This window comes from Pieris rapae, chromosome 20 (genome assembly GCF_905147795.1).
Source record: "Pieris rapae chromosome 20, ilPieRapa1.1, whole genome shotgun sequence".
Classification (NCBI taxonomy): domain Eukaryota; kingdom Metazoa; phylum Arthropoda; class Insecta; order Lepidoptera; family Pieridae; genus Pieris; species Pieris rapae.
The window spans coordinates 1078687-1101049 of record NC_059528.1 but is presented as its reverse complement, the minus strand read 5'-3'; the positions used below and the strand labels follow the sequence as shown (position 1 = coordinate 1101049).

The window sequence follows — 22363 nt, the reverse complement described above, 5'->3', positions numbered from 1 at the left end:
TTTTGGACCTTAAAATTTCTGTATCTGTTTCGTTATTTTTTTATCAATCTAATAGGCAAGGCAAGTGATCAGCCTCCTGTGCTATACCATCGACTTTTTGGGTCTAAAGCAAACTAGATCCTCACGTTGTTTTCTCTTACCGTTCGAGCGAATATTAAATGCCCACATAGAATAAAAGTTCAATGGTCCAATAATCGAACCTACGACCTCAGGGATGATTAAGACACTAGGCCAACACTGCTCCTTATGAATTTACTTCTGTAGACATAACCTTGCGCACACGCATGCTTTGAAGCTCTTGCAATAGTTGTTTCATTATTGTTACACTTATATACTAACATTATCAATAACTTTAAGTTATTATATTTTAAATGAATGAATATCAGAACATATCATTCAACAAAGACCACTGAACGTAACTCATGGTAAATGCTATTCTAAAGCTTTCAATGCCGTTAAAGTTTCGAAAAATGATGTATAGAATTGATTTTCTAGTGAAGTCCGTCACAGCATATATAAATTAGTCCTAAATTGTAATTCCGAAATTTGACTCCCAGCCTTGTTTATAAAAATGATTTCATAATAAAAAAGCTAACCTTGTTATAAATACACCTGTTATATCAATTTTGTAAGAAAAATCACATTTTCTTAAATCTTGAGTCATAGCTTAGCATCAATATTTGGCAAAACGTAGGAAGTTGCTGGCCTTGCAATTTTTACTGAGCGCGATAGACTTTAATACACTGCAGTAGAGTATTATTTATGTTTAAAATACAAACAGTTGGCCGGCTGAATATGGAATAATGACGTCATGGCTGAATCCTGGACCTTGAGTGTTCCTTTGTGACATAATAACAGTAGTTATGGCAGACAGCGGTTGCTCCAATATATAAATGTATGCTGTGATGATGCCACGACTACCGGCATTTGTTCTTGGGTATTAACTAGTAACCATGGCAACACGTTAATAACTTTAATCAAAGTTTTTAAGACAGTATAGAACTCTTAAAGGACCCGTAAATTACACTAAAACTAAAGTGACTATTTATTCTTTGACTGAAACCGGGAAATTGGTTTAATTTAGGACAGTGAAAAAAAAACACTTTAGAAAAAGTTAGTTACAAACATATAGGTACTCAAAATGTTAATTTAGTTTATCAGAAGAACAAATTTGTTTTAATATGGTGACGATGTCAAATAAGAATGAAAATCTTAAACTCATTTTTAAAAATTCCGCGCGGTTCTAAAACCGGGACAATTTGCGTCCCACAGTTCATTTCAGGGACACCGGGACTCATAATTGGAAAGAGGACAGTCTTGTTCAAAACGGGACGTCTGATCACGTTAACTATAACAATAAATATAATTGAAGCTTCGCAAATAAATTACATGCTTCGACGGTTACTATAAGACATGTATGGTATTGTACATGACAAAACAGGAAAAGGAAATTATACATATAGTATAATTAACGTATAGTAAATATGAATAGAAATATATTAGCATTTCGCTGTTGTTTGAGCCCATTACAGATGGGATAATTTTGCCTATTACAACCCAAGAAAATTTCATGCGTACATGTCTGAGGTCTAGATTCGAACCGCGGCTGTACACTAATGTACTTTTCTATATCGACATTTATCATTCGAAAACGTCGACGGCGTGTAATAGGCTGCTTACCTATCACTTCTTAATATATAAAAAATGCCACGAAACAGATCAGAGGCAAAAATCTAAAAATATTATCGCTTGTTTAGTTTTCACATTAACTTTATGTCAATAGGACTATGATCAAAGACGAGTCGATGTTTTTTATAATTCAATGCAAAATGGCGCCTTGGCAATGACTAGAGTTATGCTTGGCATCGCTGATTGGCAGACAAGTTATGTCATTCTGTTGTTGATTTACGATTCTTTTGTTTTATGCACTGCGATAAATGGAATTTATATACGTTAGTTTTGTTTTCTTTACCAAAGTAATAAACAATAAGCTACCAGAACAAAAAAGGGGGGGAAACGGCAGGGCGGTTGATAAAAAAAAATTCATTTCAATTCAATTTTTAGATTTATTTTTATAATCTGTCTGTTTTGTTTCGAGATACCAAATAATATTTACATTTTACGCTTACTTCCTATTAAATAATCTACGTATTTTAGATGCTGCGTGATTTTGTCAGATACCGAAAGTTATCTAACTATCTAGCTTACAAAACAGCAGTTCGAGAAGTTTCTCAGGTCTTATCAATGCCACACGTAAGAAAGGACGAATTTGACGTCTCATAATGATAAGTACTAATTATCTGTTAACGCATTATTTTGTAAGAGAAAGTCGAAATGTCAAGCATGACGTCTCAAGACAGAAATGAAGTATAATTAAATGTTTATACTATGTTTCAAATATGTATGTACTCCGTTTTTTAAACTATGGTGGATTGTACATACAACAAGAAATCGTGGATGTGTTAGGTTCGATTCTATAGGTTTACATAATATAATAGAAACGATTATTCACAAAACAATATAATTAGACGACATTCAAAAACTTAATAACTATAAATCTAAAAAACCGACATGTATTTTTTATTTACAACGGAACTACTTAATTATACATAACATCTTATTGTATCATTACTAAATTAAATTATTTTTTATTATGAGGCTTAAAACAATCTTTTGTTAAGATATTTTAATTTCTCTTTTCTTCAATTCGCAAGGATACGTGTTGCATGTTATTTTCACATAATATAAACAAGAAATTTAAATTTTGACCCTAATTTAATATCTGTAACAGTAGTAAACTAAGTAGTAATAATGAGATTATTGAAATTATCCAGTTTTTTTATAAGTAAACTTCCCAAGATGTATTTTAATTTGCATACGAAGTACATTATAGCTTCTTGTTTCAATATCACGAAAAAGCTGTATGTATTGGTTCTTTTTACAATATCGAACATTCAACTCTACATTAACAGACAATGCTGGTGGCCGGTGAGTGCAATCTATGGTAATCCGGCTAAATTAGATAGCTCTATACAAGTTTAAAGAAATGACTTTGTTATTACTTCGGTCGTCTTATAGGTTTTGTACATGCCTTATGGCCTACAGTCACGCGTCACGTTTTGCGTACACGTGACGATGATACGCGCACGTGGCCGCCGAAGTTTTTATAATTAGCTTTGAAATTTTTACCGTATTTTAGGGAATTTTGCAATCGTTATTCAGCGCTTAAAATAACTGCGAGTAGAAAGATTTATATATTTTCTGTTGACATTACTGTTTATTAAGATACAATATAATTCAATACTTTAATTTGCACTTACCATTGATTTTTATATTACTAAATGGTAAATTTTAAATACCTATAATCGGAAGTATGTCGAATGGAAGATACTGGCTGCCTACGATAAAGTAAATCCTAGAGTAGGGGCTAGTGCACTTTCCATTTACTGTACATTATTTAGGAACTATAACAGTAGATTCGAAACTTTACATTGGCAACACAAAAGAATGAACTAGAAATGTGCAATGTGTATAATGTAGCAGAGGCCAGAAACCGGTCAACCAAGTGTGTGACCGGAGATTGGTTGAGTTTATTAGGTATTTAGTATTCTTCTAGAAAGCTTCACTTCTTAGATTTATAGCATCCTAGTAGCTACTATATTTTATTTAAAAAAATATGAAGTACTTAATTTGTTATTATGACCCCGCAAGATGTGTAAATTTATAGGTTCTCAATATATTTATATTACGATTTTTGCTTACGAGTTACGACTCATAAAGGCCGTTGACCGAATGTGATTGGTTCCATATTGTTGGACATTGGTTTATTTTGAACAACAATTTTTATTATTATAATATGAATTTTCAGCATAATTACTTATAGTATAACGCTTTTTTTAGAAGGGATAGGTAGATACCATAGATCTCCTCCTATTTCGGCTATGACTTACCTCGCTTCATCCACTTTCATAACATGCACCATGAATGCTCGTCAGTTATGGTAAACATTATAATTGTTATATTATAACAATTATAATATGATTGGAAGTCGTTATATTATGTGATAGGAATGTCTTCTATGAACGCATCCACAAATTTATTACAGGGTTATTAAAATTTAACAATTAATTAAAATTTGAACACTTGATAAGTAGACGTAGTCTTGCTCGCTCTTTCTCTCTAATACTTCCTCTTCATCAACAAATAAATATTGTATAAAATTCTATTAATATTTCGTTATTGTTTATCAACATTACTTTTCATTCAGTCAGTTGATAAACAATAACGAAATATTAAATAATTTCTTCTGTTTCTTAATAAATTTCGAACCAATTCACTGTATTTTATTTCTTTGTCAATTATTAATGCAAAAATCATCGATGTTGTCCAACATAGATGGTCGGTTTTCGATGAATATCGAACATCGATGTTTTTCTAACATCAATCATCCCTAATATGCGAGTGGCGTAGTTTCTGGCCATTTCTTTTCGCCCGGTCTACGTTCATGATTAGAGAACAGCCATGTTATTCACATGAACTTTTCATTTATTTAAGAACGTTCTCATAAGAGTAGAACAGTTATATTTACGAATAAAATATATCTGGAGTAACAGACGCTCATCTTATATTTTCTTCTAATATCTAAAATAGTTTTGCAGTAGTCGTATTAATATTTATGTAATATGCCCGCCCCCGCATGGATGTATTTTTGCATGTGACGTCGTAATCCGTGCAGTATTACTTTATAGTTTATTGCTAGTTCATAATGAAGCCATTTCCATTATGGGAATCCTTTGGCCGTACGCAAAATAAACCCTGATCTCTTATATGAAATATTTATCTTCTTATTCCGAAAATCTAATTATACGTTTAAATGAATCCCTATTCGAGTTCTGTTACTCTTGGAATTGGCCGTTTCAGTATGTAATGACAGCACATTTCGCGAAATTAAGCCGCAGTCGATTTTTCCTGCACCAATTACCTGCTACCTGATTACTAATCGGCAGTGATAATTTAACATCGACCCCAAACTTAATGCGTGTTTAAATATTTTTTAAATTAATGAGGATCTTTAATGTCAAAACTATAACATAACGGCAATAAGTTACTTGTAGTATTTCAGTGGTTTCTACAAAATAGATGAATATATTCTAACCAAAATCATGTTTAAACACAGTACAAAAATATACTATATGAATAGACAAATATTATTAATGAATTTAATTCAAAGACTAGAGTATTTATAGGCCACATTAAGTTCATATATTGTGGACAATTAATTTTAAATTCTAGCAGAGAAAACTAGATTTAAAAATTTGTTCTTACAGTAATCTAAAGAGTAGAAAAATAAAAAAAAAGGAATTTTAATCAGACTCATTACACCTATGTTAAAAATAGTCTGCAGTCATAAGTTCTTTATTAAACCTAAATAAATTGTTCTTGATGATTTTTCTCCTTGATTTTGATTGAGATGATGATTCTCCTTGCTGCAGTGGGGGCTAGGTATATTCAGGTTAATTAAAAGCCATAAAGAATTTGAATTTTTTTATTTAACAAATTTTAGGGCAAAATTATAAGTTTTGTCTTACAATTAAATTATTACAATGATCAGTCTTTGAAACAAAATCTTGCTACGTACAAACAGATTAAAAATATACAATTTTGTTTGTTCTTCAAATATGTTGACATTTGAAGAAGCTTTATTAAGCAATTGTTTCAATAATTCTATGTATGTTATGTCAGATAATTTAATTTATTTTTTATCTGTGTACAAAGACAAAATTGCATTCCCAAAGTACTATGAAAGATGAGCTAGATTTCTAAGTACTGAAACCTAACTTATAATTGTTGCTAAATATTTACATGATGTTAAGTATTTACAATTGTCAAATTTAAATACACTCACTGACACAAATTTAAACTCTTTGTACTAAAACGCACAAAGTTTCAACCCATACAAACTTTTATCCACAATATAATAAATATGAAGCAAGAAATACATTGAATATAAAATCATTGAATAAATTGTGGATTGTCAATGAACACACAACCAAAATGCTCAATTACTTTAATGTCGCTCACCTTGCAAATAGAACAAATGCAGATCCTACCAAACGGAACTTATGTTACACCAGGTAAGTCCCTAAACAACCAGAAATTTTTTCCACTCTCCAAATAATCATGTGTAATAGTTGGGCAAAGTGCTCTCCAATATTTCCTTTGCAGCAGGAGTAAGTTTATCTGGAAATTTAATGTCAAATGCTACCAGCAGATCACCTTTCCTAGTAGGCTCCTTAGGGAATGGGAGGCCATAACCAGGGAATCGTTTCACTGAATAGGGTTTAACAATTTCTCCTTGTAAATTGACTGTTAATTTTTCTCCAGACATTGTTGGTACTTCAATAATTGTTCCACATAGGGCCTGAAAATAATAAAGAAATTATTAAAATCAGTTTATTAAAAAAAATCTTGCCAAAAGCCATGCATATTTGTAAACTATAATTAGTTTCAACAATAAATTTAAGACTCATCTGATATTAACCATTTGAAATCCCAATGACAAAACTACTAGATAATAATCAAACAACAAATAATAAACAAAACAATAACAAGGATTAAAAAACACACCTGTTTAAGTGATATCTTTGCTGTATATCTGATGTCACTGCCTTCACGTTTGAATAATGGGTTTGGTTTATCTCTAATAATGAATACTATGTCAGCTGGTATCTTGTTTCTTCCCTGGTCTCCCTCCTTCTGGAATGTGATCTTTGTACCTGCCTTCCAGCCAGGCTTTACATGGATTGTCAATACTTTATCCTCTTTCTTTGTTGTACCATCTGGTTGAATAACTCCTCTTGAAATTTTCATTTTCTTTACACAGCCCCTAGCAATTTCTTCAAGTGACATATACAAGTCATGTTCAATAGGTGGATCTTGTGTTCTTTCTTTCCGGTGTGGTGATCCATGAAAGTTGAAGCTTTGGCTGCGATACGCACCGCCTGGGCCGGTTGGTCTGTTTGTTCCCATTCCGATGTTGGCAAAAGGATCCAGATCAACATCCATGTCACGATCAAAAAAGTTACCTCCGCCGCCACCGTTAATGTCAAAGAATGGTTGAAAGGGCCTTGCTGAACCGAAGAACTGGGCGAATGTAGCCCATGCATCGCCATGGTAAGAGTACGCGTTGGATTGACCGCCAGTACCTTTGAAATTTCTGCCACCACTCTTCAGCCCCTCTTCACCGCATTCATCATAAATTTCTCTCTTTTTCTTATCTGATAACACTTCGTACGCCTCCGCAACTTCCTTGAACCGTTCTTCTGCTCCAGCCGACTTATTCTTATCCGGATGGTACTTGAGGGCCAATTTGCGATACGCTTTTTTGATTTCATCATCAGTCGCACCTTTAGTCAGTCCTAATATTTTGTAATAATCCTTCCCCATATTCCTAAAACAAAGAAACAAACTGCTATTAGAGAACACGTAACACCATTTTAGGAAATCACCGATGATCCACTAGGTTCAATTTATATTCTAGAACTTTGAAAATGATCAGTAATTAAACCGAGTATCAGATTACAAAACACTAATTTAAGACACATAAATAGAAAATGTACTTACAATAGAATTATATTTCTGTTAAAATCCACAAATAACTAGAGATTTGACTAAAATAACCAAGCACAAATCACAACACAACTCACGAGTTCACACTATCTACTTCACAAATGAATGAAACGTAACGTTGCCGTCGCGCCAAAATTTATACATTAAAACATCTAGAACATTCTGGGACCTTCACTAAAAGCCAAAAAGAGATAAAAGATATCGGCACATTACGTGTAGTGTGAGTTAGAAAGAGATAAATATAATTTTAACTATTCAATAAGACCTACATAAGCAGCACAAACTTGACGTAGCATGGTTAATCAGTTAGTTTTCTATGTACAAAATTTTAACACGAGGCATATTTCGGCCAATAGCAGCTAGGCATATCTTTGATAAACCAATCCAGTAAACTTATTCAGAAAGTTTTGTACAATGTACTTTATCTTATGAAGCAGATTTACTTCTATATATTGTAATTGAGAACAATCTAGGCTTAAACGATCGTACGTCGCAATAGAGTTCAATTTTATCAAATTTTAGATTGAGAGAGAATTTACAAGAAAATTTTAACTTTTATTTTGTGTTTATGACATGTGATGAACAAACTGTATGTAGTGTATGTTAAGCCTAAACCTTAAGATAAAACGAATTTTTGTCGCTAATTAATTGCTACCTTGCGCCAGTGGACTGTGGCCAATAACTACATCAGTGCTTAGTTAATAATAATTAATAATTAGTATAGAGTATAGACCCCACGTACGTGATTATTTCATTTTTGTGATCCATATTCCATAGCCATGGTTCATGCTTAAAGTGACCACTGACCATTTTTTGACTTGATACTTAAATAGTGACTTGTTATAGTTATTTATTTAAAGGCTTAAAGTTACAAATCACAAAATAGAGGTAACTACTTATCCAGAATGTTTAGTTAAATATATTTATCAGAAGAACAATATCTGTTTTAATATAGCTGGTGACGATTTCAAATATGATTGAAACTCTTGGCACGATTTTTTTATATTTTGCTGTTAAAATTATCGCGTGATTCCTGAAAACGGGACAATTTTGCGTCCCACAGTTCATTTCGGGGACACCGGGAATCGTAATTGGAAATAGGGACAGTCCCGTTTAAAATGGGACGCCTGGTTAGTCATGCTACAAATTAGTTTCTACAAAAATTCGTAAATGAAATAAACCAATGAACACTCACAGTACGCAAAGTTGGCTCTGAAATCAAATTTTGAATCTAGTGCACTACCTTCTAAATGCACAATTAATATCCATTTATACGGGAAGGAAACTATCACAAAAACAGCAGCAGGCAGCTCTTTTCGTTGAGAGAAAATCAGTCATGGTGTGAGGCTGACAGGCTGGTTATCTCGTGGCTTTAAAGAAAACTTATTTGATAAGAGATACACACTTTATTTGTAACGATTATTACATTACTTACTCATAATAGGATAACAAATATGTAGGTGAATAGTAATAATCCTGACAATCTCGTTTTAACCAACAACAAAAAATCCCAAGGGATAGAAATAGGGAGGGAGTGAAATTTGAAGGAAATTAATAAATCTACAGCAGCAGCCTGCCTGTCTTTTTGTAGATCACATAACACAGCCGTACACGTGACTGCGATAAAACGCGATGTAGGTCAAAGAAAATCGAGGCATTCACGTGTCGGTATAATTAATCTAGAATAAACGCCGTATGGCCTTTGCGGACGTCGAGGCAAGCATCGCGTACATCGGTTGATATTGTAAATTCATGTTTTTCAAATACTAATAAATTACGCTATGTACGGTTCAGAAGGATAGTAATAAGACGTGTTACTTTTAACAATATGTATAATATTATAATATAAGTATATATTATATAGTATATAATATTATATATAGATTATAGCGTTTGCCCTAATCACTTTCTGATGATAACATGTTTCATTATATATACATATAATATTAAGTAATTAAAAATCAATAATTTTTATTTTTAGTCAATCTAGATTCTAGACTTTTTTTGTATTTCCAATACATATGGTGCTAAGCTCGCATTCGAATCTGTTAAATTGTTTGGTATGAAATATCAAAATGTAAAACGCTAACTATCTACTGTTATAATATTTATTAAATCTAACACACGTTTAATTAAAATTAATAACGTAGTTTCTAGATTTTAGCATGGGCCATGGGTGATGGGACCTTGAAGTATAAGCAAGACGTAATAAAAGGTAAACTGTCCAATTCAATATATTATGTACAGCAATAAACAAGCCTGAAGTCAGTTATCAGTCTAGTGATAGTCTTGCTAGTCTGTGCACATGATTAAACATCATACTTGATACTATCGTCTGTGATCATTAATGATTGCTTGATAGTTGATAGCAGTGTTCACAACCATACGATACGATATCGTACATGTACGATAATTTCATAGCTACGACGATGTACGATGGTAGGCGACTATCGTACGCATATTGTACGATAATTTCCATGCTCATGAAAAGTTTGATGATTACACAGATAGCCCTGTTTTTTAGTGTTAGTCCCATCTATTGGCTCATTATTTTACTAGGATCACATGCCGTTGCTTCATGGCGCAATCCTATCATTGGTTGTTACTGTTATTCAATTTTTTTTTGTGATGAACGTGCCAACATTTCGAATTTATAATTCGAAATGTTGGCACGTTATCACACTCGAAGTGCCCTCGCCTACTCCCCGCTCTGGTCTTGCCATACGTCGAATATTTAATTTGAATTATTATTTTTTTAATTTAAAAAACACAAATTTACAAGATTTAAACTATAAATCATTTCCAACATATTATTGTCACGTTTTATATGATTTTTAAAAGTATTTTATCCATTTTCCTGACTCGTACGATAATTTTTATACATGTACGATAATTTTTCGGCCCTGGTACGATAATTGCCTGGCTTCAGGTTGTGAACACTGGTTGATAGCACTAAGAACACTATTATAATATTATTATTATGATTTGTCACTGTGACATTGTCTGACGTCGGATTAGTAATCGCTTAGGATAGAGAAATAATATATCGTGTCGCTTATCAAGCACCGCTATTGTTTAATCTTTACGAGTTGAAATTAACAATAAATGTATAGAAAAGAAACAAAATCAAACATAAATGTAATGTTTATTACATTAATTCAGATAATACATAATTTATCATCGGACTAGTCGAAGAAACAGTGCGTGTCGACATCCTTTGTAATCCATGTCGTAGTATTTTTCGTAAAAATCTTGAATTAACTCTTCGACCTGTGAACAAAATGTCCTGTGATATATTACAAATTAAATGCGATGGTTGCAAAGATCTAACACACGAACCATATATTGAATGCTGTGAGTGTGAGACAAACCTATGTTGTTCATGTTTTGCAACTGGCAAAGAAGTCGATTTACATAAAAACGACCACAAGTATGCTGTGAGAAGAAACGATTTCCCACTTTTTGACAACTGCAACTGGTCAGCAAAAGAGGAGTGTAAACTTCTTACTGCTTTGTCAACACATGGATATGGAAACTGGGAAGAAATATCTAAAAGTGTGCATACACGATCCAAACTAGAATGTTTAGAACACTATAAAAAGTATTATATTGAAAATGTTCCTTTTGAAGAATTAAAATTATTACCTGAAACAGATCAATCTCTTTTTCCTCAACCTGTCATACCATATCTATTTAGCATGGAGATTAGTACCAATCCCCCTAGGAACAATCAAGGTGACCGACATTTAGCTGGTTATAATGCATATAGATCAGAGTTTGAACTTAATTATGACAGTAATGCTGAAAACATTTTCACTATAGAGGACACCCACTCTGATGATGAAGATGAATGTTTGGATGCTCTAAAAGTTAGCCTGGTGAATGCTTTTAACACTCGCCTTAAAGAAAGGCACAGAAGATATAGCATAATTAAAAATCATGGACTGATTATGATAAATAAATTGTTTTCTTGGGTGAAAAAGTTTGATGTAACTCTCACTAGAGCAAAGGCAGAGCGATTACTAGTTTTTATGCAGTTTATGACAGGTATGCAATTTGATGCCTTTATGGAGTCCATGAGTCTTGCTGAAGCATTATTGCAAAAATATATACTTTTGACAGAGTATCGCAAAAATGGTATAAAAACATTGCAGTCAGCCCGCCTCTATAGACACTTAAAGTCTGAACATGAGTCAGTTTTGAAAGAACAAAGATATTACTCAATGGTTATGGCAAGAAAATTTGAGAGTAAATCGCCTGCAAAGCATAAATTCAGTCTTAATCAAAATTTCTTGCCTACTGCAGGCAAAAAATACAAAAGGTCTCATATGCCATTAGACATTATTGATATGCCCGGTTATCATTTGTTATCTGAAAGTGAAAAGACACTATGTGCCCATGTAAGATTAGCTCCTAGGAACTATTTAGAGATTAAGAATACAATGATAGCTGAAAATCACAAGTTAGGATTTTTAAGGTTACTGGATGCAAGAAGAATTGTAAAAATAGATGTGAATAAGACACGGAAACTGTACGATTACCTTATTCAAGAAGGATTTATAACAAAACCTTTAATGACATAATAAATTCTTAAATAATTTCCATCTTTCTCTGCTTACCTTAAAACCAAATTTTTGATATAGAAATATGGCTGGATTTGTAGGAGAGACATGCAGTGTTACATCCTGGCCAGAGCATGTCTGAAACAAGATTTTTTAATACAATATATATTTTAATTATTAGTAAAAAGTTTTTTCTAAATGATCAGCCAGAATCTTAATCATATGCAACACTTATTTAAACAAAGCATGTTTAATTTTCATGACTATATGAACAAACGGCAAACGGGCAGGAGGCACACTTGATGTTAAGTGATACCGCCGCCCATGGACACTCGATGCCAGAGGGCTCACGAGGGCGTTGTCGGTCTTTTTAATTAAATATTAGTACTATCTGGTGCTGCACAATGTAATCTGTATTTATTTATTACGGAAATACATACATACATATAATGGTGAATAAAATATTATATAGTTAGAGAGCCAGTATATGACCATATAATGGTTATTGTCTAACATTTTTCTACTTGCTCTAGATATACCTGTAAGAGATGATATAACATGAATGTTGCAATATTTGCTCTTCGCCATTCGGGCCGTGTCAATACAAATGAGATATAGGCTTGATTGTGTCCAACATCCGGAACCAGGAAGGCACATCCTATAACTAATTTCTTGTATGTCACAACGCAGCTAAACTCAGGGTACTGCAGGGCTTCTGTCACTGGAGTAAAAGTGGAGAGTTAGTATAAGATTCAGGATTGGTCTCTACTCCTCAACTCTTGAAACTTACTCGTAAGATAAAATAGTAGATTAGGTACAAATTAACAGTTCCAATCGCGAAATTCATAGGATTAACTTTTTGGAGATTTGTGAAACATGATAATTGAAGTCCATTTGGTTATACTTTAGAGTACAATTTTTACGATGCTCGCACACACCGTCACAAAAAACCGACACCCTTTTAGTTTAAAAAAAGTTACCATCAAAGTAAAAGTAAGGATCTACGCATGCTCGCGTGAGAACTAACAACGTTATTCAGTAAGTTTTTTTATTTTAAGTACATGGTTACCACATGTAATAAATTAAAAATAAATTGTACCATTTTGAAAAATCAATTACTGTATATTTGGTTAGGAATTTGAAATTCAATTTTTACTGCATTACTTTTGCAATTGTTTTTCAAAAACCAGGATTCGTATTATTTTTTCTTTGTAGAATATGAAATATTTTATTTATGACTACGAGTTTCACCGTTGCAGCATTGCCGCAAAAGAAAACAATTCGTTTTTAGTTTCTGGAAATTTCGACCTGCAGAATAAGCCCCGACGGCCGTCTATTAAAGTTGATAACGAAGAATTGAAGGCTATGGAAACCGGATCCATCGCAAACTACGTCTGAACAGCAGACTGCGGTGTTACTGACATAACTGTATTAATCCACTTGTAAGATGGCAAAAGTGCATAGATAGCGATGGTACATATGTCGCAGTAAAGTAGTTAAATCAGAGAGTTAATTGAATATCTAGACTAGTTAGTAGTTAATTAAAGATCGATATTCAATCAAGTCGCTAAAGATCCATCAGACAAGTGACTGAAATAAACGTTTAATGAGTAACGGTTCTAGGTAACAAGGCTAACCTAACCTAACTTAAAACAGTGTTTTACAAACTCTGTTCTTCAGGATCACACCGAAATAATCATGACGGAGTCGACAATTTCTTCACAATTTCACCAAAGACCACAGTTTGAAAAAAAAACTCTAAAAGTGATCATCTGTTGTCGTGACCGCCATCTTGTTTTACAATAATAATCAACTCGCTGGCTTTCAGTCAGACAGATAGTTTTCGACGCTACTTTATTTCAATCAAAATGCTAGCTACTTGATGAATATCGATCTTTAACAGATTGTCTAGAGATAGATAGATTCATTTGACTCTCTGGTTTAACTACTCTACTGCGACAAATACATTAATTAAATAAATTATATTTAAACAAAACCTATATTCTCCCATACAAAACACAACAAAAAGCATTTCTTACAGTCAATTCCAGGCCAGAAGTACTGCGCGCACAATTTGTTTACGGCCGCAATATGTTGTGGTTTTAAATATGAATAGTCGATGGTCGCACGCGGTGGCGGATTGTAACCTTCTTCGTGCCTATTAAAAAAAGCATAATATTATAATCTTATCAATAACGGTCTAGTTCAGGGGTATTATTTATTTTATTTATTTTCACATTTAGGTACAAAAACAGAAAACAGATTGATTACATACATAAAATTATTACACACTAAACAACATTTAAAAATCTGACTTCCAATTATATCTGTACACAGCATTTACACTAAATATCAACTAAACAACATACACATAACAAAACGAATGACAAAAAAAAAATAAAAGAAAAAAATATATATACATACACACACACACAAGTATATATACATCAGTGGCGAAGGGTGAAATTTTGGCAAAGGGAAGCCGGTCCAAAAAAATGTTGAACAGCACTCTATATGAATTAAAGCCATAATAACAAACAAAATCCACAGTATTTAACCAAATCTGCGATTAAATTACCTTACAGAATCAGTCACAGTTTAAATAACACAAATATTAAAATATAACAAACGAAATTATCACGCACCAGTGGTATAGGAACACATGTCACATACTAAAAATAATCTATTTTCAACCAAACGAAATGGAACGCGAAAATATGCCAAAATAAAAAGAATATGACTTGCGAAGGATTTCATTATAACGCTAATTCTTTTTAATTTTGTCGTGTTTTCTTTCTCCCGTGCCGTGGTTCAATAACAATAATTTCTTTGTCTCTTTCTAATAGAGGAGAGGAGAGAACTGCAAGCCGGTCGCGATCAGCCTTATCTTTCTTTAAATTTTACGTACAGTTAGCGAGCATTAGAAAGAGATGGTTTGACTCTGTCTCTTTTCGCCTCATAGTAAAACGTTGGCCGAGATAAGCTGTAATTCGTCGAGTTACCTTTAATGTAATTTAGGTACGAAAAATTGACGCGCTGATTAATTTACGACTATAAAATGAAATGTGATACTTAGGGTATTGCTAAGAATTACTATTGCTATTGTAAATCGCGCAGGCATTTAATTAATAATACTTTGTTAATGAAATAGAATGTAAATACTTTTGTATGAATATGGAACTGATTTTTGAAAGGTAACCCGGTGGGAATCGGCTTGTATGGACTCTTCGCCACTAATATACATATACATTAATCAATTAAATTAGTAATTAAGGTTGCAAGTATTTACTATAAAAAGACAATCTAAAGACTTCGGGACGCAGTATTTTTTTTTTATAGAACAAACGGGCTCACCTGATGTTAAGTGATACCGCCCATGGACACTCTCAAAAACAGAGGGATCGCGAGTGCGCTGCCGGACGTATAAGAATTGGTACGCTCTTTTCTTGAAGGACCCTAAGTGGAATTGTTTTTGAAATATTTCAGCGGCCAGCTGGTTCCACAAAGTAGTGGTGCGTGGCAAAGAAATATAGGCCGCTAGTTAAATGGCGCCATCTAGTTAAACGGCTAGGCTGTTATTGAACGGCTAATTAAGTTAGTTGGCGAAATATAGATATATAAAAAAAAATGCAAATACTTATGCGTTTTTCTTAGCAGCTCGTCCATAAGTTTAAGCCAGATGGGGGTAGTCTCGTTATCTCGTCGTATAAACGGTTTAAGGGTAGCGCCAGAATAACTCGACCTGAAGGGTGCAGTCTCCATGCTGGATAGCAACACTGTGCCATAGTTCGTACTCGCTATGGTACCACTAAGATTGTCTATTAGGTACTGAAAAAAATCAAATAAGTTTCGTACAATAATTAGTAGTTCACAAAATACATGCGTCAATAACTTTGGTTACGAGTTACATGTCATTACGGGCGTATACATTGCGCGATATAATGCGATTTGTCTTTTATAATATATAAAAGACAAATCTTTTATATATAGGCCACATTATTAAAAGTAATACCAATTAAAATGAGCCCTACTTCTTGTTCCGCGGTAACTTGTCAATTGTCAATGTCAATAAAAAAAACCCCATTTATAAAAATTGCACGCCATCTTATTTCGCTTCTCTTTCTCTTTCTATCTAAGTGTGTTAACACTGTGACAGAAAGAGAACACTAATGTCAGTATTTGACTGGGCATATTCGTTTGCATTATAATCAATTGCTTCAAAATGTTCGGGAAATGTGACGAGAATTGTACAGAGCAAATGCTAGACGATCTCAATAAAAGAAAAATCTCATACAAATTGGCCAGTTAATAAATATACATACAGATCTCTGGAATCTGTCGAGTACACGTTCAATATTGGAGATGATCTTCTTGTCTTCTGTGACGTAACCACCCAGAATCCTCACGGTCCTGAAAATAATCGTCATAGATTTTAGAGTTGGCGGAAGAGATGCATGGCCATTGTCTAAAGTGGCTGCGCATTATTTTTTGCAATTATTTATATTATTGTGTATTTAAATAAATTAAAAAATAATTATATAGTTCAAATAGTTTCCGAATTAGAAAATTTATTGGTATGTGTTGTATGTATGGGTTGTGTAAGAATTGTAAAAAGCGTCATATATGCTTAAAAACATTTATTTTTTTAATTTTTGAAGTTATACTTATTTTGGCGCGATGGAGAAATGAGAGTGAATTTTTACGATGCGCGCGCACACCAACACCTAAATTCGACATCGTAAAGTTAGGTCTAGGTGCCATGGAAATCGATAACTATATTCAAGTTGTATATTCTAGTATTTTTATATTTAGAACACATGTTTCAAACCAGGAAAATTAAACAGTGTGAATAAATAAATATTATTTTGGTGTTTTTAAATCAATTTCATATACGACGGTGATAGTATTTCCTAATAATAATTTATTGATTTAAATAAAATATTTTTGATTGATTTGAATATAGAAAGAAGTATAACTTCTAACGCGTATACATAAGTACGAACACTCTTTTGTTTTGTAGATAACATGTTATTAAATATTGTGGAACATTTCTTCATCAATAGTTTTCGCAGTTTATGAAATATATTTTATCAGCATTTTTTTACACCTTTGGTAACATTATTGTAATTTTAGTAGGAATCCTTCTTTTATCTTGCAATTAAAATAATCTATATTAATCAATGATAATGTAGCATTCAAATGGTGAAAATATTCTTAAAATCAGTCTAGTACTTTTCGAGCCACTTCGCTACAAACAAATTTTTCCCTTTACCTTTATAATATTAGTTATAGATTAAAGGGTTATATAATTGATGATATATAACTTTTCTCTTCTTTATAATTAAATAGATATAATTTAATAAAAATGCAATTTTATTCATAAAAGTATGTCACGTTAAACTATCGTCCGTAGACCTTTCTTTTAGTTAAAGTAGAAATTTTAAGGTAAAAGTTTTTACTTACTTATCAAGGTCAAAAACAGGAATATGTTTATGCCGTTTTAGCCTGCGTAAAGCCAGTTTGGCCTTAAGCTGAGAGAGATAAGCCTTTTTCCCGCTAACCCGTACTTTGAGTACCAGGGCCTCAATAGTTTTGAGGAGTTGTATTTCTTCATATTCCGTCATTTCAACCACGTCATTGGTTGGCTCGGGTGGGCTTAACCATGGCATGTCTTAAATGCAATATAAATATAAATAAAATAATAAAAAATCAGTGGCGCTACAACCTCTTTAGGTCTTGGCCTCAGCTTTCTGAATCTGTTTCATGATCATATTTAAATCTAATAGGCAAGTAGATGAACAGCCTCCAGTGGCTGACACACGTCGTTGACTTTTTTGGTCTAAGACATGTCGGTTTCTTCACGATGTTTTACTTCACCGTTCGAGCAAATGTTAAATGCGCACATAGATAGAAAGTCTATTGGTGCACAGAGATTATATATTCATCTATATATAACATCTGCATATATTTTGGCAAATTAGAATGAGCTTATTATATGTTCAACGAAATACGTACCGACAGAATTTAACTGCGTCGAAAATAAACTCTCTCTTCTGATATAAGGTTTCTCTTCTGTTCTCTTTGTCTTCTCCTTTTTAGCTTCCGTATCAGAGGGAATCTCACGCATCGAACTATCCGAATCGCAGTTATACGAATATTTGTACGAGTGTACGCTCGATGAATCACTTTGAAAGTTTATCTGTAATTTTGTTAATGAAAATAAAAAAAACCACACTACATTGGATTTCATATAAGAACCAACTCTATCCTATATTATAACATTTAAAAATTAACATACTAAAGTACTTTTCATCTTAAATTAATAAAAGAGTAAGAAGGAGACGAAGGAGTACTTGAGTTGAAAGAAGGCGTATATTACCTAAGACAAGTCCAAAAAAATTACAGTTATGTGATGTGCAAATAAGTATTTTTCTGCAAAAGGGAGCGTTCTAGTATTACGTCACGCCACTTTTGCATATACTTGACCCTCCCCCCATGTAACGGTAACATGTTTCTGTACCCAATAGTAAAACGTTTTGTTACTACCCAGTGACTCAACATTTACCATTTATGTGGTGTAAAGTATAGGAAAGTCGAAATTATATTCACAATAACGCATAATTCAATCCCCACCCCGCATAGTAACGTTTACTCATCCCCCCCCCAAATTCGTTATCTCAACTTCAATAATTGACATTTGACAGGAAAAGTATTGACGTTTCTTATTTGACACGCATTGTTATTTAATGGTTGTATTTTTAATATTTACAGGCGGTATATAGGTCGGATAATCAAACTTTTCTTTTAGAAAATCCACGTCTGAGAAATTATCGCGCGATGAGATACTGGCTGTGGACGCTTCATAGTAATCTTCCACTTCTTGCTTCACAGGCGACATTAGTTTCTCTTCTTTTCTGTAATTTTTATAAGGACATATATATAATTTAAAATCTGAATCATTTACTACATTCTTATTTTTTTATTATGCAAAAAAATTTACTCTAGAATTCCCTTTGACCAAAACTCAGACCAGAAATTCTTCATTATGCTAATTTCTTTTTAGATCTCTTTTCATCACAGTGTAACCAAAATTTGAGGAGAAAGAGACGAAAGAGTTTACTCATACTGTTTTTTTCAAGATATTTCCTTTTTATAATATATATAAAACTTACACATAGTCCTGAACATCAGATGGTAGGAAATCTTCAAACTCCAAACGACGTTTCTTAGCGGGTGTTGGATTTGGTGATGCAAACGCTTCCTCTTCAACTAACTGATCTTTGTAACCTGAAAGTTATTAAAAAAATATAAGAATTATACTTTAAATTAGTAAAAAACATTATAAATTTATAAATAAAGTTATTTCAAATGTTAAATAGTGTAATTTTATATAATATATCTATATACTAAAAATATATTGAAAAATTGGTTTTATCATAAAATAGCATTGAGAGTGACCATGGGCGGCGGTATCACTTAACATCAGGTGAGCCTCCTGCCCGTTTGCCCCCTGTTCTATAAAAAACAATGCTACATTATGATTGATTAACTTAGGTTTAAAAATAAATATAAATGTAATATACTATAACATACCTAATTCAGTGACTTTAGCAATAAATAGAGTCATATCCACTCCCAGCTGATTTTTTGGCCGGGATTTTGTTTTATCGCGAGATATCTCTTGTACTGAAATTGAGTAAATAGATACATTTTTGCAGATATACATGAATTGTTCTTAGAAATATATATTTGCATTTACACCAACTTATTATAAACAAAACCTTAAGAGAACTTTTATCTATACTAATATTATAAAGAGGAAACATTTGTGTCTTTGTATGTTATGTTGTTTTCACACAAAAACTTATGATTCAATTTCAATAATACTTGAATGATAAGAAAGCTGCATCTTCGCTGACTGACAAAGGCTATATTACAAAAAAATAGGGATCCTTAAAATAAAAATGCAATAATATAACCAAAGGAGTGAAAAAAATCTGTCATTGCATGCTGTGGAAACTATTGATGATAGAACCAAAAAAAATTGTACAGATAGATGTATATTTATCTAGAAAATAATCTATTACCCATGACTAATTGTATGTTGGCCTAACCCGAACCTGGGTCCTGCCTCAAAACAAATCTATGTCTAATGTTGTGTATAGGGTTTTTTTGTTTGTTTTATAACTTTGGTGTCATAGTTTTACAAATGAATCCCTCTCTCTGATGTTATTTTTAACATCTTTAATAATGTATAATCAATAATCAAGCTAAAATTTTCTGGACTGATTAAAAACTGTATTTCATTGCTTACTTAAATCAAGAATTTTTCAATAACTGTAGAGTATTTTTATATTAAGTAATGTGGGACATTCTATGAAAATAATTTTACAAATTCAAAATTGTAAATGATATATATTCGTAGTAAATATGTATATTGATTTGATTATGAATATTACTGTGTATCTAAGTAAAATAGAAATTTTATGATACTAGACTTTCCAGTACCATGAGAAGAATGCAAGATTACTCAAGTTGTTTCCTGTTAATAATAATCATAAGGATAAAGTATAAAATTAACATATAGAATTTGTCAATGTTAACTTTATAGTCAATGTTAACAACATTATATACTTATATGAGCAGCAGCCGCAGGGCTAAAATTGTGCTTAAGCTTCCACCAACCACTCTCTCCTAGCTGTGCCAACCCTGATTGAAACAGTAAGTTGCTATACACTGACAAGGCGCCTGCTATTGTACCAATCCAATTTTTCTTCTGCTTACTGTAAATGTTAAGAAACCTATAGTGAACCGTGTCTGTCTATTCTCTGATAATTTTATGATACAGGCAGTTTTTTTTAGCCAGTCTCTCTAAACCATATAATTTCACAAAGGCTACACACAAGACGCTTAATTATGTTTTAATATTTATTTATTTTGTTAATTCAATTTAGACTAAGATTATATAAGATTAAATATTCTAAATTTTAAAATTAAATAGTGTAGATATATTATTCAGAACTTCATTGCATGTTTTAAAGCTGAAAGGAAATATTACATAAAAAACTTAAAGTAAGAATCATAAAATAAAAAAAGTGTTTTAAATCCTCTTTAAAAAAAATTATTGTGTTAAAATTACACTTATATTATTATTGATAACTGGACTTACAACTTAGGTCCAAACAGCTGCATCCAATTCCTATCTATGAAGGAGCAAATGTGTGTCTTGTAGTGGAAATACCTATGATTACTCATCCCACTCATATGATTTCTCAGATGATATAAAGTTAATAGGAGAGCATGAACCCTGAAAATCATATAAAACATGTGACGATAGTGTCAATATTTGTAAATGTTGTAATGTAGCAAGCTTGTTTTAAAACTTTTATATATATCTTAGGTTTTGGATTATTATTTAATTATCATCATTTTATATTCATGACAGGACATTAGCTTTTTTGTAGCTTTAAATAATGATCTGGGTTCTGCTATTTTTAAGTTTTGAATCGGTCTGCTAGGTCTAGAGACAAGTCTTGATTACACGCGTTTTACGGCAAATGTGTGTTTATAATTAACCAGAGAATCTTCGTTCGTTTAAAAACTTCTTCCTTCTCCGCCGAACAGTCTTCGCATGTATAATCAAAGAAAACATCTCCGGATAGGTCACCCGGTGTTCCTGCTCTTTTCAAACAGGTTAAGTGGACGAAGCATATGCAATTTTCGCATATAAGACCTGGCCGGTACTGTTTATCTTCTGGCTCATTGCAATATTTACATGTGGTACTCATACTTTGAGACGTAAATAAACAATAGGAACTAAAAAGTAGGAACAATCAAATTGAACAGTTTAGACTCAAAAATCAGACTGACAATTGACATTTCATTAATCACAGTGACAACCCTGTCAGTGATAGATTTAATCTGTTTTCATCTTTCCGCAAAATAAATTGTTTCGTCAGATAAATTTAACTTATTTCTTTAAAATGTATTTCATGCCTATATATGCTCGACCTTAAAAATATAGATTCATATAGTTTAAAGTATTATTTCGTCTTAAGGTTAGGACAGGACTAGGCTTTACAAAGAATAGGTATAAGTTTTATAACTCCTAGTACATAAAAACCTTTTAGACTTAAGAGATTTTTTAATATAAACATATGAAGTAGAGTCTT

The 22363-nt window shown here is 32.4% G+C and overlaps 3 protein-coding genes across 3 annotated transcripts; 1 reads left to right on the top strand and 2 right to left on the bottom strand.

The window, feature by feature from the left end:
• Positions 1 to 5531: 5531 nt before the first annotated feature.
• LOC110994968 (dnaJ protein homolog 1) lies at positions 5532 to 7783 on the bottom strand. The gene is made up of 3 exons (XM_022261904.2): positions 7624 to 7783; positions 6628 to 7450; positions 5532 to 6421 (listed from the first exon to the last, which is right to left on the bottom strand). The coding sequence occupies exons 2-3, from the start codon at positions 7444 to 7446 to the stop codon at positions 6179 to 6181; spliced, it is 1062 nt and encodes a 353-aa protein (XP_022117596.1). The 5' UTR covers positions 7447 to 7450; positions 7624 to 7783; the 3' UTR covers positions 5532 to 6178.
• Positions 7784 to 10683: 2900 nt separating this feature from the next.
• On the bottom strand, positions 10684 to 22045 carry LOC110994975 (cysteine-rich protein 2-binding protein). The gene is made up of 14 exons (XM_022261913.2): positions 21768 to 22045; positions 21361 to 21498; positions 20826 to 20974; positions 19785 to 19877; positions 19364 to 19478; positions 18961 to 19105; positions 18207 to 18390; positions 17655 to 17862; positions 16514 to 16601; positions 15829 to 16019; positions 14231 to 14349; positions 12731 to 12912; positions 12249 to 12329; positions 10684 to 10899 (listed from the first exon to the last, which is right to left on the bottom strand). Exons 1-14 carry the CDS (start codon positions 21977 to 21979, stop codon positions 10807 to 10809), a joined length of 1998 nt encoding a protein of 665 aa, XP_022117605.2. The 5' UTR covers positions 21980 to 22045; the 3' UTR covers positions 10684 to 10806.
• On the top strand, positions 10898 to 12228 carry LOC110994976 (transcriptional adapter 2A). Its single transcript, XM_022261914.2, has one exon. The coding sequence runs from the start codon at positions 10911 to 10913 to the stop codon at positions 12210 to 12212; it is 1302 nt and encodes a 433-aa protein (XP_022117606.2). The 5' UTR covers positions 10898 to 10910; the 3' UTR covers positions 12213 to 12228.
• Positions 22046 to 22363: the final 318 nt, after the last annotated feature.

Coding starts and splice junctions, on each gene's coding strand:
- LOC110994976 (XM_022261914.2), top strand. CDS start 10,911: ATGTCCTGTGATATATTACAAATTAAATGCGATGGTTGCAAAGATCTA.
- LOC110994975 (XM_022261913.2), bottom strand. CDS start 21,979: ATGAGTACCACATGTAAATATTGCAATGAGCCAGAAGATAAACAGTAC. Junction 16,020..16,513: donor TCGACAGATTCCAGAGATCT/GTATGTATATTT, acceptor GATTTTTTTCAG/TACCTAATAGACAATCTTAG. Junction 14,350..15,828: donor CTGCTAAGAAAAACGCATAA/GTATTTGCATTT, acceptor TTTTTTTAATAG/GCACGAAGAAGGTTACAATC.
- LOC110994968 (XM_022261904.2), bottom strand. CDS start 7,446: ATGGGGAAGGATTATTACAAAATATTAGGACTGACTAAAGGTGCGACT. Junction 6,422..6,627: donor CAAAGATATCACTTAAACAG/GTGTGTTTTTTA, acceptor TATTATTTTCAG/GCCCTATGTGGAACAATTAT.